The 18,827-nt window shown below is 40.4% G+C and overlaps 1 protein-coding gene across 4 annotated transcripts in view; it reads left to right on the top strand.

Annotated features, from left to right (window-relative positions):
• PCNX1 (pecanex 1) overlaps positions 1 to 14,864 on the top strand; it is a 121,700-nt gene extending 106,836 nt beyond the window's left edge. For all 4 annotated transcript variants that reach the window (XM_084847712.1, XM_084847694.1, XM_084847686.1 and 1 more), the window contains 12 exons: positions 1,431 to 1,489; positions 1,778 to 1,993; positions 2,516 to 2,769; positions 3,398 to 3,628; positions 5,407 to 5,507; positions 6,462 to 6,612; positions 7,302 to 7,532; positions 8,280 to 8,554; positions 10,306 to 10,520; positions 11,536 to 11,975; positions 12,913 to 13,053; positions 14,196 to 14,864. In XM_084847712.1, coding sequence (XP_084703838.1) covers positions 1,431 to 1,489; positions 1,778 to 1,993; positions 2,516 to 2,769; positions 3,398 to 3,628; positions 5,407 to 5,507; positions 6,462 to 6,612; positions 7,302 to 7,532; positions 8,280 to 8,554; positions 10,306 to 10,520; positions 11,536 to 11,975; positions 12,913 to 13,053; positions 14,196 to 14,336 — 2,455 coding nt within the window. In that variant the 3' untranslated portion in view covers positions 14,337 to 14,864. The remainder of the gene's footprint in view (positions 1 to 1,430; positions 1,490 to 1,777; positions 1,994 to 2,515; positions 2,770 to 3,397; positions 3,629 to 5,406; positions 5,508 to 6,461; positions 6,613 to 7,301; positions 7,533 to 8,279; positions 8,555 to 10,305; positions 10,521 to 11,535; positions 11,976 to 12,912; positions 13,054 to 14,195) is intronic.
• The last annotated feature ends 3,963 nt before the right edge of the window (positions 14,865 to 18,827 follow it).

The following is an 18,827-nucleotide window of genomic DNA, read 5'->3' as shown; positions in this document are numbered from 1 at the left end:
TAGGTGATGCTGAAGTCATTAAAATCCTCCCTCTGTAGTAATGAAGGGTGTTGTTTTTTTTTAAACTTACAAAATGTGATATTTCTGGATGCAATTACTAGAGTAGTTCATACCAAGTTTTTAAGGCAGGCTTTTTGTATTTGCATTGCCTTGGTGCTCTTTTTGTTAATACTTACTAAAAAGCACATGTAATGTTAAAAAAGCATTTGAATTGGCAGAGCCTCAAATATTCGTATTTGACAAATCACTTTTTGCAATGGGTTGAAAGAATTTCAGAGTTCCATGTTATCCAGGAGAACTCTACTTCTGCACAATTAAGACTACTTTCTTCAAGCTGACCAATATCCTCACTTCAGCCTACCTTTAGCTAAAAACAGTGGAAACACTTCAGAGTACAATGTCAGAAATACCCTGGCTTAGTCTAAGATGCTTGAATAAGCTTTTTGTGCATTCATGTATTGGAAAATAATTTCACTGGAAAACTAGTCAAACTATTTTAGAGTTACACTCTGTGTGAAGTTCAAGTTACTACTTAAATTGCAGGACAATCAGTACTTTTTCTAGCCAATTTGATAAGTTAACTCTTCAAGTGCTGTGATTCCTATCACCCAGTCTAATTGTCTTTTAGTTGAAATTGTCAATATTTCAACTTGGTTGTTGCTACTGCTTCCCTAAAAATAGATTTTCATGGCAACCATAACTTTAGTTTTCCAATTCCTGTGAACTTCGCATAAGTGTCATTCAGCACTTCGAGAGGTGGGGAGACTTTTCTGAGGTTCAGTGAGAATTTCTAACCACATCAAAAGATTTCACTGGTGGGATGTTTTTTGATTCCAAAGATTGAAAAGCATATAAACTTGGCCTGGAGTCCAAAGACCTTCTTAGGCTCACTGCAGCCCACAACATCTGTGTCTGTCTCCAGTCGGAAGAGCTGTAGTGACTGCATTTGTACACCTGCTGACAGAGATGGTGCACCAAGCCCAACAGCAGCCACAATGCCCAAACTGTGTTTCTTCGTGCAGAAGAATACAGTGGAGTGCTGTGGCTGCAGTCTCTGTCAGTGTGCCTTGCGGGAGAGACAGGCAGGCAGAGAAATGAAGGACTGAAACTGACAGTATCCATAGCATTTGATTGCATTTCCCCAACACAGTGCTCTGGCTACTTCGTAAGCAATTTCTCTTTTAGCAAACAGTGTGTCGGGGATTTGAAATAGTCACCAGTTGGGATAATGAAATTGGGTGCTCTAGTTTCTGCATGGAATTCTTTCCTCATTTGTCCTGGGGAAATGCATGGTGGTAGGGAGCCCATTTATGGTAGGTAGAATCAGAGGGAAGCAGCAACGGGAGCAGAGAGTGGGTAACAACTCTGCAGCGCTCCATTTCAAGGCTATTGAAGAGAACAAATGCCTCATATTTTGTCATTTTCTTCAGCACAAAACGAGTGGACCACTCAAACACAAGACTGGCTTCCCAGCTTGACAGAAATCCAGGTAATTGTTCTCAAAAGCAGACACTTGATTCTTCTAGCTGTTTTGTGTAATGGCACATCATTAAGTTCATATTCCTTTTAGTGACACTAGAGATTTAAGTTGCACATTAATCTCATGGGTTTTAATGATCTTTTCGTATAAAACAGTCTCGTATCAGCATGCTTGGTTTGTTTTTAGACTATTTTGGTTCAGGTGTGTCCCCTGTTCCTATAATAGGGGATGCAAAAGAAAATTTTAAAAAGACCTTTCTTTCTAACAATGAGTGTTAACTGGATTTTTTCCATGCAGGTTCAGATGACAATAACTTGAATTCAATCTTCTATGAACACTTAACCCGGTCCCTTCAGCACAGCTTGTGCGGAGACCTGCTTCTGGGGAGATGGGGGAACTACACTACCGGAGACTGCTTTATCCTTGCTTCCGATTACCTCAATGCATTAGTACACCTTATAGAGATAGGCAATGGATTGGTCACCTTCCAACTGAGAGGACTTGAATTTAGAGGTAATAACTACTTGGATAAACATCTATTCAGTCTCCCTGAACCTGTTTCCTGCTTCAGAAATCTCAAATTGCAAGCCACATACTTAAGCATAGCCCTCTGGTTCGATGCATTTTTTAAATGTCAGAAGGTACTGTCTCCATTTGGGTAAAATCAGTAGGTGCGAACAAGCTTCCTTTTCTACATTCAGCGTAAAAGATTATGTATCAGACCATTTCAATCTTACTTTCCTTAATATACTTGAACCACAAGGCTATTGAATTTTATAGTAATTGGGTCACATTTTCGTAATTTCTGGCATCTTTCTTCCGAGCTATAGCCTCAGTTAAGAATCTGAGCTGTGAGCCCAAAGTCTCGGATTCAAGGCAGCCATGAACTCATTGGGTGACCTTAGTTGCCCACCCCAACATCTCTCTTCCCCCCTCCATTACTCTGTGTATATACAAATAATAATGACTAGTCTACCTTGTAGAGCTGTTGTAGTTACTACTGCTATTTGTAAGAGTCACTCTCTTTCACTTCAGGAACATATTGTCAGCAACGAGAAGTAGAAGCTATCACTGAGGGTGTAGAGGAAGATGAAGGGTTTTGTTGCTGTGAACCTGGTCACATCCCTCACATGCTATCTTTCAATGCTGCCTTTGGCCAGCGCTGGTTGGCCTGGGAGGTTCTGGTCACAAAGTACGTGTTGGAGGGCTACAGCATCACGGACAACAGTGCTGCTTCCATGCTTCAAGTCTTTGATCTGAGGAAGATACTCACCACTTACTATGTGAAGGTACAATTCCAGACCTAACACACTCATTCTTGAAAGTGAAGAGTGTGATCGTCATGACAAGTTATGCAGTATTATACAAAAAGTGGAAGATCTGTAAGCCAAAGAAGCAGAATCATTTTCTTCACAAACGTATAATAATGTAGTTTGTTCCAGCTGTTGATGTTACCGATACCCACTATTCTAGTTAATTTCAAAAGGACAGGTGGAGCTTCACCTTTGAAACAAATGGCTAGAAATGGATTCGTGAGCCTTGAGTGAAGTTACTTTGAAATTTAATGCATGCAACAAAGAGCATGCATAGACTGAACATCAAGTACAAATCTCCCCTCACCCATCTCCAAAAGTATTTTACATATCTGTTCTATTAGATGTCTCCAAAATGTCGTTTGTGTAAAGCTTCTGAACAATTGAATAGATCAGGACAATTTTTGCATTCTTCCCCTTCTTCTTCCTCTTTCCTCCCTACCCTAGTCAGGAAATTATGGACAAACCAATTAAATAGGCTCAACAGTTTCACCGTATGCTCATGTTGCTTCACCTGACATTTTGCAAGAATATATACAAATCATCATAAAGAGTTGTGGTCAGGTACACATGTATTAATGTCTTTCACCTTTTGTCTTTTCAGGGTATCATCTATTACGTAACATCCTCTCCCAAGCTAGAAGAATGGTTATCAAATGAAACAATGCAGGAAGGGCTGCAGCAATGTGCAGAGCAACATTATGTTGATGTGGACCCTACATTCAATCCTAATATTGATGAGGATTATGACCACCGTTTAGCAGGGATCTCCAGAGAGAGTTTTTGTGTCATTTATCTTAACTGGATAGAATACTGCTGCTCTCGGAGAGAAAAAGTAAGCACTTCTAAATTATTCAGGACTAATAGGAAGATCCGATGTCTTACTGGTCCAGTAGTATTTAAACCCTGACAAATGGTACATATTAAAAAGGTAAAAGCACATGAAGAAGTGAATTCACGTTAAAGCAATGTAATTATTTATTTACTTAAACTATTTTTAAACCATTCGAGTGGATACCAGGGTGGTGTACAACAGGCATGGAAAAACTAAAACATGCCACAAATACAATACAGTAAAACAGTAAAAGAGCTTTGTAATAAAAGCAAATCAGAAGCATAAAACAGCAGTACAGACCAAGCGCAAAACCACTTGAAAGCTTTACAATGCCTGGGCAAATAATATTTAACCTGGAATGATAGTGACATTGGTCCCACTCAAGATTCTGTGGGGTGGGCATTCCAAAGATAGGCTACCACTGCTGAGAAGACTTTCTCCCTTGTTCCTACATAACAAACTTCCCCTGGTAAAGGAACCCAGAGAAGAGTTTAATATAGGTTAAGAACATAAGAACCCTGTTGAATCACCACCAAGAGTAAATTAGTCAAGCATCCTATTTCCCACAGTGGTCAGATGCCTTTGGGAAGCCTACAAGCAGGGCATGAAGGCAACAGCTGTGCCCCCCCCCACCCTCTAGTTGTCTGTCCTCCAGCAACTGATGCTTAGAGGTATGCTGCCTGTAAAGATGGAGATTCTGTTTAGCTGCCATGGCTAATAACCACTGATAAATTCATGGAAGAGAGGTCTAAGCCAGTGGCCAATAGGGACCACCTGGAAACAAGCTTTTCAAATGAATTATGTGTTGTATGAAGAACCTCTTCCTTTTTTGTACCAGTCAATTTCATTAGGTGACCCTGAGTTAGGGGAGAAACAGTAACCATGTCTCCCCTTTCTCCATACCTTGCATAGTTTTACAAACCTCTATTCTGTCACTACTTAGTCATCTTGGCTTTCTAAACAGAAAATCTGCAACCACTTCAGCCTTGTCTCGTAGGAAAAAGTGTCCAGCATCTTGAGCATTTTGGTTGTACTATTTCTGTACTTTTTTCTGTTCTGCAATATTAGTTTTGAGATGGCATCCACAACTGTACACAGTTCCAAATGCAGCTGCTGCATTCTCGATACTAGCCCCTCTCCTAAAAATTCCTGCCCTGGAATTCACCTTTTTCATCCCCACTTGTACTCTGGTGTTTACACATTCATTGCATTTTTATCAAAGGTTCCATAGCCATATTGCTTTTGACTCAAAATGGCTTGCAGTGTGTTTCCAAGATTTGATACCAAGATTTGTTCCATCTGCAAATAAGGGCTTGGGCAGAGTGCCTCAGCTGACTGCAACCCAAATGCAGTCTCCTTTGCAACATGGGATGACAGTGATGCTGCCAGGATGTTATTCCAGCAAGTCACACAGAGGACACTAGCACAGATTATTAGTCTCAGGGTGCCAGGTAAATGAAGGTGTTGAAGGGGCTTTCCAGGTAGTACGAGAAGCAGTGCTCTTTATTATTGATGCTATATTAGCACTAGCCCAAATCCAGTACCAGTGGTGCAGTATCCCATCTCCTTAAGATGTATGATAGGTAGCCTCTCAGCATCCTTTGTTAAAGTGAAAATGTGTCTTGAAAGAGCAGATGTTTTTCTTATCATAGTGGGAAATTGTTCATAAAATGATAGTATTGCTGCAGGTTAAGGTGCATGTAAACATAATAGTATTTCCTGTTGTGTAACTTACTATCTGTTTTGCCTAACCCATTCACTTCCTTCTCTACTTGAAGTCCCTTAATTCAGATAAAGATTCTTCCGTGGTGACTCTTTGCTATGGTCTGTGTGTTCTTGGTCGGAGAGCTCTGGGGACTGCTTCACATCATATGTCTAGGTAATGTAAATCCCTTATTCCAGAACTTGACAGAAGACAAACTTCAGATCATTTAAGTTATGTCATTTCATACCTCTTTCCATTTGCCAGCCCCTGGGATTTTTGTATGTAAACCTATATCCCAAACTGCTTGTGTGAGGCAGCCCGAACATCTGAGTAACTGATAAGTGCCTGCAGATGAAAGTGATTAAAAGTAAATGACTAATTCCTGCAGTGTGTTAAAGGGAGACAATGAGCCTAGCCTCTCATAGTAATTACAGAGAGAATGTGTTTACTTCATGTATAAGATAGCTGGAGCAGTCTCATCTAGACCATTTCAAGAGACTTATTTTCCAGTGGAAAGCTCCATCTGTTTAAAAGTAGTGACAGTATTAAATAATATGACTTTGTGCCTATACTGCCATTCTCTCTGAAAGCGTAGCAAAATTGTATTGGTGAATACAACTCAAGGGATGGGGAGACCTCAGGGGCACCAGGAGATCTCAGTTCCACCTGACCTTCTCAAGAACAAAGTATGTGTAAGAGTAATACTGAGGGAAGTGAAAGATTCAGGAACCATCAGAGCATTTTGGTAAAGATTGGGATAAGGTGGATGTTTTCAAATGAATAATTGCAGATTTCAGTGTAGTGAGAGTTCCTACATAGAACTGCTGCTGTTACCCTTGTCAATCAGAAGGATTGAAGCTGCTGTCTGCAGGGTAACTTGAGGACAATTATTTGCCCTTGGGCATCTCAACCTGACCCTTCACACTCAGCCAGGGCCAATAAAGAACCAAACAATGATTGTAGGTTTTTCCCTAGTCTTCTGAATCACCTTGTTTATAACGGCAATTCTAATCTGCATTGGCAGTTGTACATATAGAATTGGAAGTGTTTGTTTCTTTACAGCTCTTTTCTGCTAACATAGAAGGCTGAATACTTTAATGCTGTGGATTTCTTTTCCAAACTAAACAGTAATCTGGAATCCTTTCTGTATGGGCTCCATGCCTTGTTTAAAGGAGATTTTCGTATCTCATCAATTCGAGACGAATGGATCTTTGCAGACATGGAATTGTTAAGGAAAGTGGTGGTCCCTGGAATCCGCATGTCATTAAAACTGCATCAGGTATGAAGACTGCTTGTGCTTGTATGCATCAGAGCTGAAAACAGGATAGGTCAGTCTAGTTCAAGTTGTGTGTAAGTGTGCTGCTGCACTGCTGTTGTATAGAGACTTGTTAAGCATAAAGACCTAGGTCGGGGCCAAATTTTGGCCATGGGGGTGGGGAAACAACACATATGTAGTAATATATGAGGAAAATATTTAATAGAAAAGTTGGCCTGCCAAAAAGTACCATAAGAATTGGCTCAGTGCTGTACTTCAGTATGAATTATTCTTAGCTCACATGTCATTTAGCAGCATTTTTTTTTAAATGGAAGCACAGTTTTTTGTCAGTTGATTCAGGTGAGCTTATCCAAGTACATGTTTTACTTCCAAAAAGAGCCTAAATTTGAAAAATCTTTCTTTTATTGAAGTAGGCCAATTTTCGTAAGTACAAAATTTTTTTGTGGAATACATAGCCAGTCCTACCTCTTACATCTAGATAGCAGTCTCTGAAATGTTGAATACATTAACTCTAAAAAATTACCAAACACATTTGTGCTAATCTGCATGGATATTGCCATAAACAGTTTAGAGGGCTGGTGAAATGGTAGGGGTGATTGTATAATTGCATAGTTCTAAAATTGCATAATTTTAACTCTCCTTTTCACAATAAAAACCCTGCTGCACAATGCTGTTCTCACTCCTCTGTGTAGGATCATTTCACTTCTCCAGATGAATACGACGACCCTGCTGTTCTCTATGAAGCTATCACATCCCATGAGCAAAATCTGGTTATAGCTCATGAAGGGGACCCTGCTTGGAGAAGTGCTGTCCTTTCTAATTCTCCCTCCTTGCTTGCCCTTCGCCATGTGATGGATGATGGCACCAATGAATACAAAATCATCATGCTGAACAAGCGTTACCTAATCTTCAGAGTCATTAAAGTAAGTTGTTTTTTGTGGTGCGACTGATGCAAATACTTTCCAGGGTGAGCTGTAGCACATGGGGGTCCATTCTCAATATGGTGGTGAAGCTGGCGTTTGTGGGTTTTTTGTTTCTTTTAAAAGCTGGCAAATGATTTCAGATTTTTAGTAGTGGTGTGTGTTTTCCATAAAATTAAGTGGGGATGGATTTGGTTTAAAATTCCTAAAACAGGAGGAGAAAAATTAAACAAATCTTTAAAAGGTAAAACCTTACCATCACAATCTTCAGCATATTTATATTGTATTGTATTTTATGGTTTTAATTGTGAACTGCCCAGAGAGCCTCGGCTATTGGGAAGTATAAAAATGTAATTAAATAAATAAATATTTAGTCAAAAGTAAGTCCTACAGAGTCCAATGGAATTTACTCCCTAGAAAGTGTGTTCAGGATTGTAGCTTAAGAACCATAAGGTAGGAGAAGGTAAGCTGGCCTCATTTCACATTTTTATACTTTGTGTTGCAGTGTGTGTGTGTGCGCGTGCACGCCTAAAAAAAAGGTGCAATTTAAGATCGTTGTGTATCTATCTATACAAGTAGTTGGTGAAATTGGCAGTGAAAAATTGTTCTCATAACACTCAAGTACTGTAAAGCCACTATAGCAAGGTTTGATAACTTCTGGTATATACTGCTACTATTTTTTCTTTCCTCTTACTTTTCATGCTGAATTTTCTAGTATGACATACCTTCTTTCTTTCTGTACTCTTGTAGGTAAATAAGGAATGTGTGCGTGGCCTTTGGGCTGGGCAGCAGCAGGAGCTGGTCTTCTTGCGCAATCGGAACCCAGAAAGAGGGAGCATCCAAAATGCGAAGCAAGCTTTGAGGAACATGATAAACTCATCTTGTGATCAGCCTATTGGATATCCAATTTATGTCTCACCTCTGACGACTTCTTACTCAGACAGTCATGAACAGCTGAAAGAGATTCTTGGAGGCGCCATCAGTTTGGGAAACATCAAGAACTTCATAGTATCTACATGGCACAGGTGAGCTATTCAAGAGATCTCCAGAGAGCGTCTGTTGAAATCAGTATGTTTCACTGCAATTGTCTTAGAACGCAGCTTAAATTACAAAAGTTTTGTGCTTCGCTACTTTCCATTATGTGGCAAATGCAAGATATGTTTCTTGCTGTAACAATGGAGTTGCACAGTTTTAGAGATGTGAAAAGCCCATTTCAATCACCTTGTCAATTTGAGTTTTATATTTAGTCTGCTGATTCACAACAAAACTCTGTGTGGATGGCTTATGCCCAGAGGGTTTATCCCAGCTGTCCCACTAACTTACTGTGTAAGTTAACTGAGCATAGTGCCTGTTTTCTATTCAAAATGAATTCATTGCGAAATGAATTAATCACAAAGTGTAGAAGGGAGCAATCCTGTGGCCGCTAGACAGTGGCTAGACAGCCACAGGATTGTTCAGTTCCCGGAAAACCACCTCCCTGCCCCCTCCCCCGCTGCCTCATAGGCAGTGCAGATCGTCCCCAGGTCCGCACTCAGATGAGCAGCACGGAGTGGGGCAAAAGGGGGTGTTCCCAGGGACATGGAGTGCAGAAGTGCCAGTACGACGCTTCCTATTGCGAAGATCCCCTCTGCACTCCACCCTCCCTGCATTGGATAGGCAGTCACCTCCAAGTTCAGAGGCAGTGCCTATCCCAATACGATTGCTCCCTTAGTCTGTCTAAAGATCCAGAGGGTCCCTGGAGCCCGCTTACCAAGAAGTACATGACTGAGCTCCTTGAAATCAATATACTTCATCACAGCTCAATCAAAACTAGACACTAGACAGTTGTGTGAGATTCTGCTTTTATAGAACTTGAAAATATAAAAAGTCTATTGATGCTCATTGTTGTAAATTCTTATGGAATGTTTGCTAAATATATCAGATATATCAAAACATTTACTCAATTTAAAATTCAAGGTGGAATAGCATTTCCATGTTGTAGTTCTACCCTTCCCCTCTACAGTGTGTGTTCCAATGCTGTCCTGTTGTGCATCTCCCTATCCCTACAACATCAACCAATAGCAGGGTGAGACAGCTACCTAATATGAGGAAGTCAGGGCCACAGTAAGTTTTCCAACATATTACAGTGGGAATGGCTTTTTCTATACAGTTCTGAAAGGCTTGTATTAGAATCTGGAGCCTGCACCCCCCCCCCGGGACCCCCATTTCCCCTTCCTCTCATCCCCACTGCTGCTGCTGCCGCTTCCTACTGTTGCACTCACCTCAGCAGCAAGGAAGCAGGACACTGGCAGGCTTCCTTCTGCCTTGTTCCTGAGGTGAGTGCAGCAGTAGGAAGAAGCGGCGGCGGTGGGAGAGAAAGAAGCAAGCAAGTGGGCGAGGGAGGCGGCAGCAGGAGTGTGCGGGTGATCAGGCACACAGGTGAAGCAGTAGAAGTGGTGGGCGTTTGGGTGAGGGGCCAGCCATCAAGGGGTGGTGGTGGCAGAAGTGGTGGACGAGGGGGTAGAAAGAAGACAGGAGAAGAGGTGACGGGGGGAGAATCCTGAGCTGTGGGGGGAGGAAGGAAATCTGGGGGCAAGAGAAGAAGAAATATAGGGAAGCAGGTGAAGAAAAGAGGAAATTCAGGGAAGGGGGAAAAATGAGGAAATCCTGAAAAAACAGTAGAAGTTACAAATGCACCCCCAGACCCAGAAAAAAATTACAAATGTGCCCTCAGACCCCAAAAGGTTGCCTACTCCTGTTCTAGTCTGTTTTCTCTTGGGTCTCCATTGTTGTTCAGGTTACGTAAAGGCTGTGGTGCTGGCTGTAACAGTGGGGGAAACATTGAAGACTCGGATGCTGGTGGTGGCGCTTCCTGCACAAGTAACAGTGCAAATGCCAATGACTCTCAGAGCAGCGTATCACAAGGTGGAGGAGGAGGAGGGAATATAGCAGTTGGACAGGGACCTGGAACAGGGCTACAGCCTCCTGTCACGTCTCACCCCGCTACTCTAGGTAAAGCTGAACCAGTGCATGAAAGAGAGAGCATTTAAATCCCTTACTGTCAGGATGGGGACCTATGGCCCTCCAGTTGTTGTTAGACTCCAACTTCCATTAGCCTCAGCAGGACGGGAATTGTAGTCCAACGACATCTGGAGAGTCACAGATTCCCATCTGTGCCTTACTGCTTTGGTCATGGTGTGGAGGGTCGCAGAAGAGAGAGGGAGGGGTTTTTTTCCATGAAGATCAGCACATGTACAGAAGATCCAGAAATTCTTTGACAAATTATTCATAGGCCTATCATGGAGTAGCATTCACTTTAACGAACGGTCTTCTTGGATCAAACCTAAAATAGCAGTTTGGTGGAAATAAGTTTATCTTGGCCTGCTTTTGCATTTTATTCATCCAGCAAAGGACTTGGAGTTGTTGCAGACATTATAGCTGCCATGCCAAGGTCATTTTAAATTGCTCTGGATGGCTGTTTTCACTACCCTCGGTGAGCTCTGTATGTGCAGTAACTCACCACATGGGTCAGTCGGTTTTCTCCATGTCATGCCCCAAGCCAAGCAAAATCTGGTAGCATGGAAAATTTTTGCGCAATCCAAGTAGTGACCAATGCAAACAAATAGCTGATAACGTGGTGGCAGCTGCCATGTAGAGCAATAGTAAAGCATCGTTGATGTGGCAACTGTAATGTGTACCAGCCCTGAGAGAAGACATGAAAGAGAAACTTAACTGTTTATTATAAATAAGTTGAGAGTAATCTCAAAACATTTGTCCAACATCTCTTATCCCAATGTATGAATGAAAGCTATAATAGCTGCTGCAACTTCTAGAAGGCACTGACCTAGACTGCAGTTTTACTTTTTGGCAAAGCCAGCCCTGTTGTATCTAAGTGAGGCTTTTCCAGTTTGCCCATCAAGTTTAGATCAAGAGAGAATTGTATATCAAAATTTTAAAATAAATCCATAGCATATCAAAAACTAACATTTACTTCTTGTTCTCATGGTCATATTTATTTCATTTTTAGGCACCAGCCATAGTGCTCACTCTGTGCAGTCCAGCCTTGTCAGACATTCCCCTGCTCGTGCCTCAGTTGCCAGCCAGTCATCTTATTGCTACAGCAGTCGTCATTCATCCCTCCGCACGTCCGCTACTGGCTTTGTACCTTGCCGACGTTCTTCCACCAGCCAGCTCTCCCTTCGCAACCTTCCATCATCCATCCAGTCACGTCTGTCCATGGTGAACCAAATGGAGCCCCCTAGCCAGACAGGTGTTGTCAATGTGCAGCATGGCTTACCCTCTTCAAGCAGTTCCAGTCAAAGCATCCCAGCCTGCAAACAACATGCCCTTGTTGGCTTTCTAGGGACAGATGGAATGAACAATGTTGGCGATACGCAACCGGGCACAAATGTGAGCCCTGTAAACCAGACGCAAGCCAAAAGGGATGATGTTGTTTACAGAATCCAGGTGAATCAATCAGAAGAATAGATCTGATTTTACCTTTAGCACTAGCCTTTGTTGCTAGCCTGTGGTACACTTAACTTTTTTTACCACTCCTGCACTTTTATAATGCCACACCATAGAGTGGAGCTGTGGTTTGTATTGTAAAGTATTTGTAGAGGTGATTCAATTTAAGGGGCTAGCATTCTGCTACTTAAAAAATATGTACAGGCCCCAAGTAGCTGACCAAAGAAACTATAAAACTGGGGTGGGGGGGTTCATATATTTCCAGTACTGTTCCAAGACTACAAGGCCACCCTGGGGTTGTTGCCATCCCCCATTCTTTCCCCATCCCCCAAGTTGAATAGTAAATGTATATGATTCAGTCCGTGGCTAGCAGTTTCTGACAAATAGAGGGTTGTTGCGATGAATAATGCAAGTTTATGCTCAGAATAAATACCTTTGCATACAGACAAGGTTGGTTTGAGTTGAGGTCACCAGCCCTTTTGGACTTGATAACAGTGCCTATAGACATGGGCTAGAATTTCAGCAGTACTTGTTCTTATTTTACTCTTTGCACCAAAGTTTATATGCTGAATAGATTTGCATACCTAGAGTTGACTGTGTAGAGAACAGAGTTCTGGTGACAACATTTGGAAGCTGTGTAGAGGGGATTTATAATAAGAGGGGACATTAAATTATGCAGTCCTGGCCCTGTGGTTTGAAATGGCACAGACTCAGGAGGACAGCACCATATCCTTTTTCATCTAGCTGATGGGGGAAAGCGTTTAATTTCCCTTTAGATCAAGAGTGGAGAGCCTCCAGATATTGTTGGACAACATCTCCCCTCAACCTGCTGTCTGGGGCTGATAGGAGTTGTCCAACAACATCTGGAGGGCCACCAGTTCCACACCTCTGTTTAAATTGGTTGGTTCCCCAATATTTTTAGCTGTTTCTGTTGCAGATAATGGATCCCAGCCAGGTACTGGAAGGGATCAACTTATCCAAACGAAAGGAACTGCAGTGGCCAGATGAGATGATAAGGCTAAAAGCTGGGAGAAATGCCTGGAAAGACTGGAGTCCTCAGGAAGGCATGGAAGGCCATGTAAGTTCCACCCTGCAACTTACTTTTGAGATTGGCATGTTTGTTGTAAAGGTCATGTTGAATGCATACACAGCACAGGGCTGTATACTTTTTGTTTAAAAATAAGTAAATTTGAGCACTAAGAAAATGCCCAATTCTGCAACTTGTAAATAATGGCAAATATAGGGGGATTTTCATAATTCTGCTTCTGCAAGTCTCACCACTGGTACTTTTATTTATTTTAATTATTGCATTTCTATACTGCCCAATAGCTGAAGCTCTCTGGGCAGTTCAAAACAATTAAAACCATAAAATATAACATGATAAAATATAAAAGTTTAAAACTACAGTATAAAATACATATAAAAACCAAAATAAAACCTAGCAGCAGTGCAAAGATTTAAAATATAGCAACAGATTTAAAACAGAAACTGAAAGACTAAAATGCCTGGGAAAATAAGGTCTTCACCTGGCACCAAAAATCTTTCCCAAGCTCCTAATCATTTAGTTTCCTGACATGCTTCCAAGCTGAATTTAACAGCCATAATCTTTAGAAACCTGTACTTTAAAAAAAAATCCTGAGACATGCCAGGTGGTCAGTTCTGCACCCAGTACAAGTTTCACACTTGGAAGGTGAGATCACAAAATACCTCTCACCCTGGGTTTTAGTGCTCTCTGTGTGTGCAGGCTAAGCTTAGGCCCATAGCTGAAGTATACCTATGCAGACCAATGCAAAAGACGCTAATTGGAAAAAAAGCACTTGTACATGTAATAAGGTAGAGAATTGCACCATTCACAAAATCATAACTTTTGCTGCCCTTTGTCTCCTGTTCCAGTTCTTGATGCCTTTCTAGAGGTTTCTTGTGAAATACAGTCCCACCATTTTGATCAGGAAAAATACCAGAGTATGTTCTGTTCAAATGTTAATTCTGTGAGTGGACATTGAGCAATTTCTGAGGTGAGACAGGAACACCTGATGGATGGGACATGGAAGCCTAATCTCAATCTCCACCCCCACCACCTAAGGAGAAGTTTAGGGCATGATCAGCTGATCTTGGGTCATGGCCTTGTCTTAGAACAGTGCAATATGTCAGGTTGATGAAAGTTATACTTTGCTGTATTGCCTTAATTTTCTTTCTTCCCTTTGTTTGACCTACCACCAGGTGATTCACCGTTGGGTGCCTTGCAGCAGAGATCCAGGGAGTAGATCTCACATAGACAAAACCATCCTGCTTGTCCAGATTGAAGACAAATACGTTGCTGTGATTGAAACTGGAGTCCTGGAACTTGGGGCTGAAGTGTGACCTGCTTTAACAGTTAATTAGTTGTTGCCCTTCTCCAAAAAGTTTAGAAATGAGGTGGGGATCTCAAGAGGATGCTCCTAATGCCTCAAGAAATAAGAAAAGACTTGAAAACCAAGTGGGTGGGTGTGTCAACCTCTGGCCCCAAATAAATAACAGGGCTTTGGGGGGTATTTTTCAAGTTAGCTACTGAGGAAACCATTGTGCATGAATGGTAAACATGACATATCTTTTGTTTTATACTTTATTTTATGCATTGCAATGCTTTAAAAAACACATTTTCCAGTTTTAAGATAGGAACATCTCATTTTTCTAAATGTTTTGCCAAAAATGGCCATGTTTTGTCACAGTAATGTGGATTCTGTTAATTTTTTAAGCCACTGAGTAGCATACACATTTTGAATTCAGTGTAAAGCAGAATTTAGGGTTTATTCATGGCAAGAGTGACCAGACTTAAAGATTCTTATTCCTTGTGAGTGAAAAATTTTAATGAGAAAACTGCACTAATACTTTTTTTTATGGCAATGCACTAAAAAAAAAAACCTCTGAGGTTGCTCAGAACATTTATTTATATATATATTATATGTATATAAATATATAAAAAGAAGAAAAAACCATTATTTAAATTGCCTTTGGGATTTAACCCCCTCCCACTCCATATTCATATTGATGGTAGGAACTGTGCCATTAATTCATTTTTGGCTTAATACACTAGATTGCACACCAGTGCATTCATACTGTCCTATTCACAATATATGATGGAGTACCAATAACTATAGAATAAAACATCAGAGGATTTTGCTTTTGGTGAAACCAATTGATGGTGCAAATGTGCAGCAATGTCACCCTTTTATGGTGGGCCCAATCACACAATTGTGCATTTTCTTCCTTTACCTTCGGCTGCTTTCCAACTGGAGCCAGCTAAAATATGCTATTAGCATCCTTTGGAAGAAGTTTGCTTTCTTGAGGGAAACTGGATAGGATCCAGTATTTTAAATGGGATTGTGTGTCTCTCTGTGTGTTGGGGCTTCTTCCTATATTCAGTCAGGTGCAACAACTTGAGCTTTTTTAATTAAAGGAAAAATATAGGAGGCACAGCCAGACTGTCATATTACTTGTACCATTTCGCCTTTTAGCTCCCTTTAGTCATTATTATTTTTGTGACTTGAATTTTATTTTCAGTGGTTATATATTCTATAATAATTGTACTTTGTATAACTGTGAAATTGATTTATGTTGCATATCTTAGGTTTTACTGTGTTTGAGGTTATTTTAGTGTGTGTTTTCAGGGAAACAAGTTACTCAAATAGTAACAGGGTGAGGAGAGGAAGCTGCAGCTTCTTAACTTGCTGCTTCTATGACTTGCTCACAGCATTCATGAAAAGTTGTATATGTAGTGATTGTTTCCTGTGTATGATCTGGAACTCTGTGGGGCTCAATAGGAAACTGAACACAGTCTGCAATTGTAGCTTTTAGAAGCAGCCATCTTTTATTCTGTTTAACTTTCCCAATATTAAGTTAAAATGATTTATGGGTGATCTTGCAAGGGAAGAATTACTATGAAATCAAAATCATTACATACCTAATTAAGGAGTTGAAGTTTTCATGTGAGAAAATGTGAAGGAATGTTCTAACACACATTGTCTGATGCCATGAAAAATAGCCTTTGTGCTGTGCAAAGTGTCAATAAGGTGAAAATATTGTTCCTAGCATATTGAACTTATGATCTTGATAAGGTCACACACTATGCAGAGTTTTTCATTTCCCAGTACTGTGGTTTTCACTGCTGCAGATCACTCATACTATGAGTGTGAAATCCCATACTTAATTTTGGAAAATCAACAGCATACATGCATGAATGAAAGAAAACCTTTGAAAAGATTTTGTTGCTCTGGTCTGGGCTACTGCCTGTGTACGTGAATTATGACATGAGTGTCTAAATGCCTTCAATTTAGCACCTGACTCTATTTGCATTTTTATCATTTTTAGGCATCAGTAAAACCAACCTCTGTGATTGTGGTGGGTCTTGGCTTCCTTCTCAATTGACGATTACATATTTATTCATTTATCACCCACATCTTGAGCTTCCCAAGGATTGTAAGGGGAAGAGCAACTAGCCTTTTCAGAAGATAATCGGTGATCTTGCACATAGTTACATCAATCAGTAAACTTTTTTTAAAGTATCAACTTGAAAGAGACAATGAACCTCAGTGTAATATGGCAAGTTGCCTGTGTTCGATTTCTCTGAGAACAGGATTTTGCTTACCCATTTTTAACATCTAGCTGGGAACAAACACCCTACATTTCTGTGACTTAGAATATTAGACACTACTTATCTAATTTGAGGTTTAAAAGTAGAATTTAGAGAAAGATGGTAATTTTAAGGCTTCTGGTGTGTTCATATGCAGACCCATTTATAATTTGATAAGTTCAGTTGTTGAACACATGTCTCCAGTCTGCAAGTTATTTGATGAACATGGTTTCAGTTACACCAGTATTGGTTATATATCTCATCCAGTTAGCAGTAAATATCTCACAAGAAGATACTCAACTGCAGTTTTACCCTCAGGTTTCTTAATTTGCCCATATCCCATTAATTTGGGAATTGAGCTCTGGGATTCTTCGTTTCTAACGTATGACAACCTACTTAGTGCATATGGAATTTCTACACAAAGCTCATCTGCTTTTCTTTTTGCTCACTGCATTAGGTGGGTTTGTAAGCCAAAAAGATTAAATTGCTACACAGCTTTCATTATGTGGCGCTGTAATACAATTCATCACCTTGGTGGATTTATTATAACTTCTCCAGCAAAATGTGCAAGAATATTTTGAATTCTTAAAACTTTTCAAAACTCTTTGCCATTAATACTCAATGTTTATATGAAGCTGGTAATCCACTAGATTAATCCACTAGATTTATTTTATTTTTAAAATAATATCCGGTAATGTATATCTAGGAACATTTTATGATAGTTTTTCTACAGTGGATATTTATAAATCTATACTTAATAATCTGACTACCTATCTAGGGGTGAGTCTTTGAACAGAAAAGCATGCCTAACTTCCTGGTTAATGTCCTGGGAAATCAAAGTGGGAACTTTCCTTACCTCATTTTGAAATGCTTTGATTTTCTTAAAGAACACACAATCCTACTCATACCAAATGTTGGAGTAATGAGTTGTAGACTTCCTTGTAAACTAGGAAATGGAAGAGTCCTGAGTAGGAGAAGAGAAGTACTTTAAAAAATGGCATCCCTTATAAGAGCATCTGACATGTTTTTACTCTTAATTCTTTTTTGGCATTACCTCCCCATCTTGCTGCTGGAGAGGCAGTGGCTGCAAAACTATGTGAAAATGCTAAATAGACATAGCCCTGGAATGGTACAACAGAGGACTTTGAAAACATTGCTTTGGGACAAAATGTTAGCAAAGCAGGCAGTAAAATGTCTTATTCTGAGACCAAATAACCCAGTGATGTCAGTCCTCCTGTTCAAAGCCATTTTAAGAAATGGTAATATCTCTACCAAATGGAGTAGTTAGTATAAATGGAAGATACTTTCAAAGCCTATAGAAATACTTCATATTAGGTATGGGGTTAAGCCACCATGGTATTATATACCTAGTTTTATTAAGGGATTTTTTTGCCTATTATATAGGTTTCTACTTGTCTGGCCTTACTCGGTGTTTGATAACCTGATGCCCTTTGCTCTGTAATGCTAGACAGCGTAAGAAATTATAGCAGTATTTAAGATGTGCCTTAGTAAAATGTTTGTGGGTACATAACACCTTGGTGGGAGTTACTACCCTTGACTAGTTCTCACCCAGATTTTTTTAAAGGCTATTTTTAAGATGGCTGCTCCAAAATGCTTCAGAGGTGTAATGCGTCATTCATAGGCACACACTTAAAAAAAAAAGGCCATTTAGACGTTTCTACTCTGTATACACACAAACCAGTAAAGTCGCTCAGCTTATGACTTCAGCACATGGAAATTGCATAGCTTGAGGGTTAAACATGTTAGTGTCCTTATGAACCTTAGCCTGACAATGAACTGCTAATGATTATATAGAGGGAGGAGGGAGAAAATATAGCAAGTTGGAAAGTAGAATATATACTCTGCATCTACCAGCATATGGAGATCTTGCCAGGGATAAGGGTATGTGTACTTGGCGTGTGTCAGTGAGTGTGTGTGCGTGTGTGTGTCTGCGTGTGTGTTGTTCGAAACAGCTTGTAAATATTGTAGCTGTTTAAAACTGGGGAAAGCTGAGGAGATTTGTTTGCAACATGTTGCATTGAAAAGGACAGTATTGACAGTGAAGAAACACTGAAATAAAAAAAAACCTTTTTCCTTCTGTTGTCCCTTATTTTATTATCACCTTTAGTTTCTCACAGCTAGGGAGGATCTGTAGCTCACTGGTAGAGCTCCTGCTTTGCATGCAGAAGACCGCAGGTTCAGTCGCCAGCACCTCCATGTAGGGCTGGAAAAACTCCTGCCTG

This window comes from Heloderma suspectum, chromosome 1 (assembly GCF_057233095.1).
Source record: "Heloderma suspectum isolate Gila_16-S chromosome 1, 16-S_ref, whole genome shotgun sequence".
Classification (NCBI taxonomy): Eukaryota; Metazoa; Chordata; class Lepidosauria; order Squamata; family Helodermatidae; genus Heloderma; species Heloderma suspectum.
This window is presented reverse-complemented; position numbering and strand designations above follow the sequence as displayed.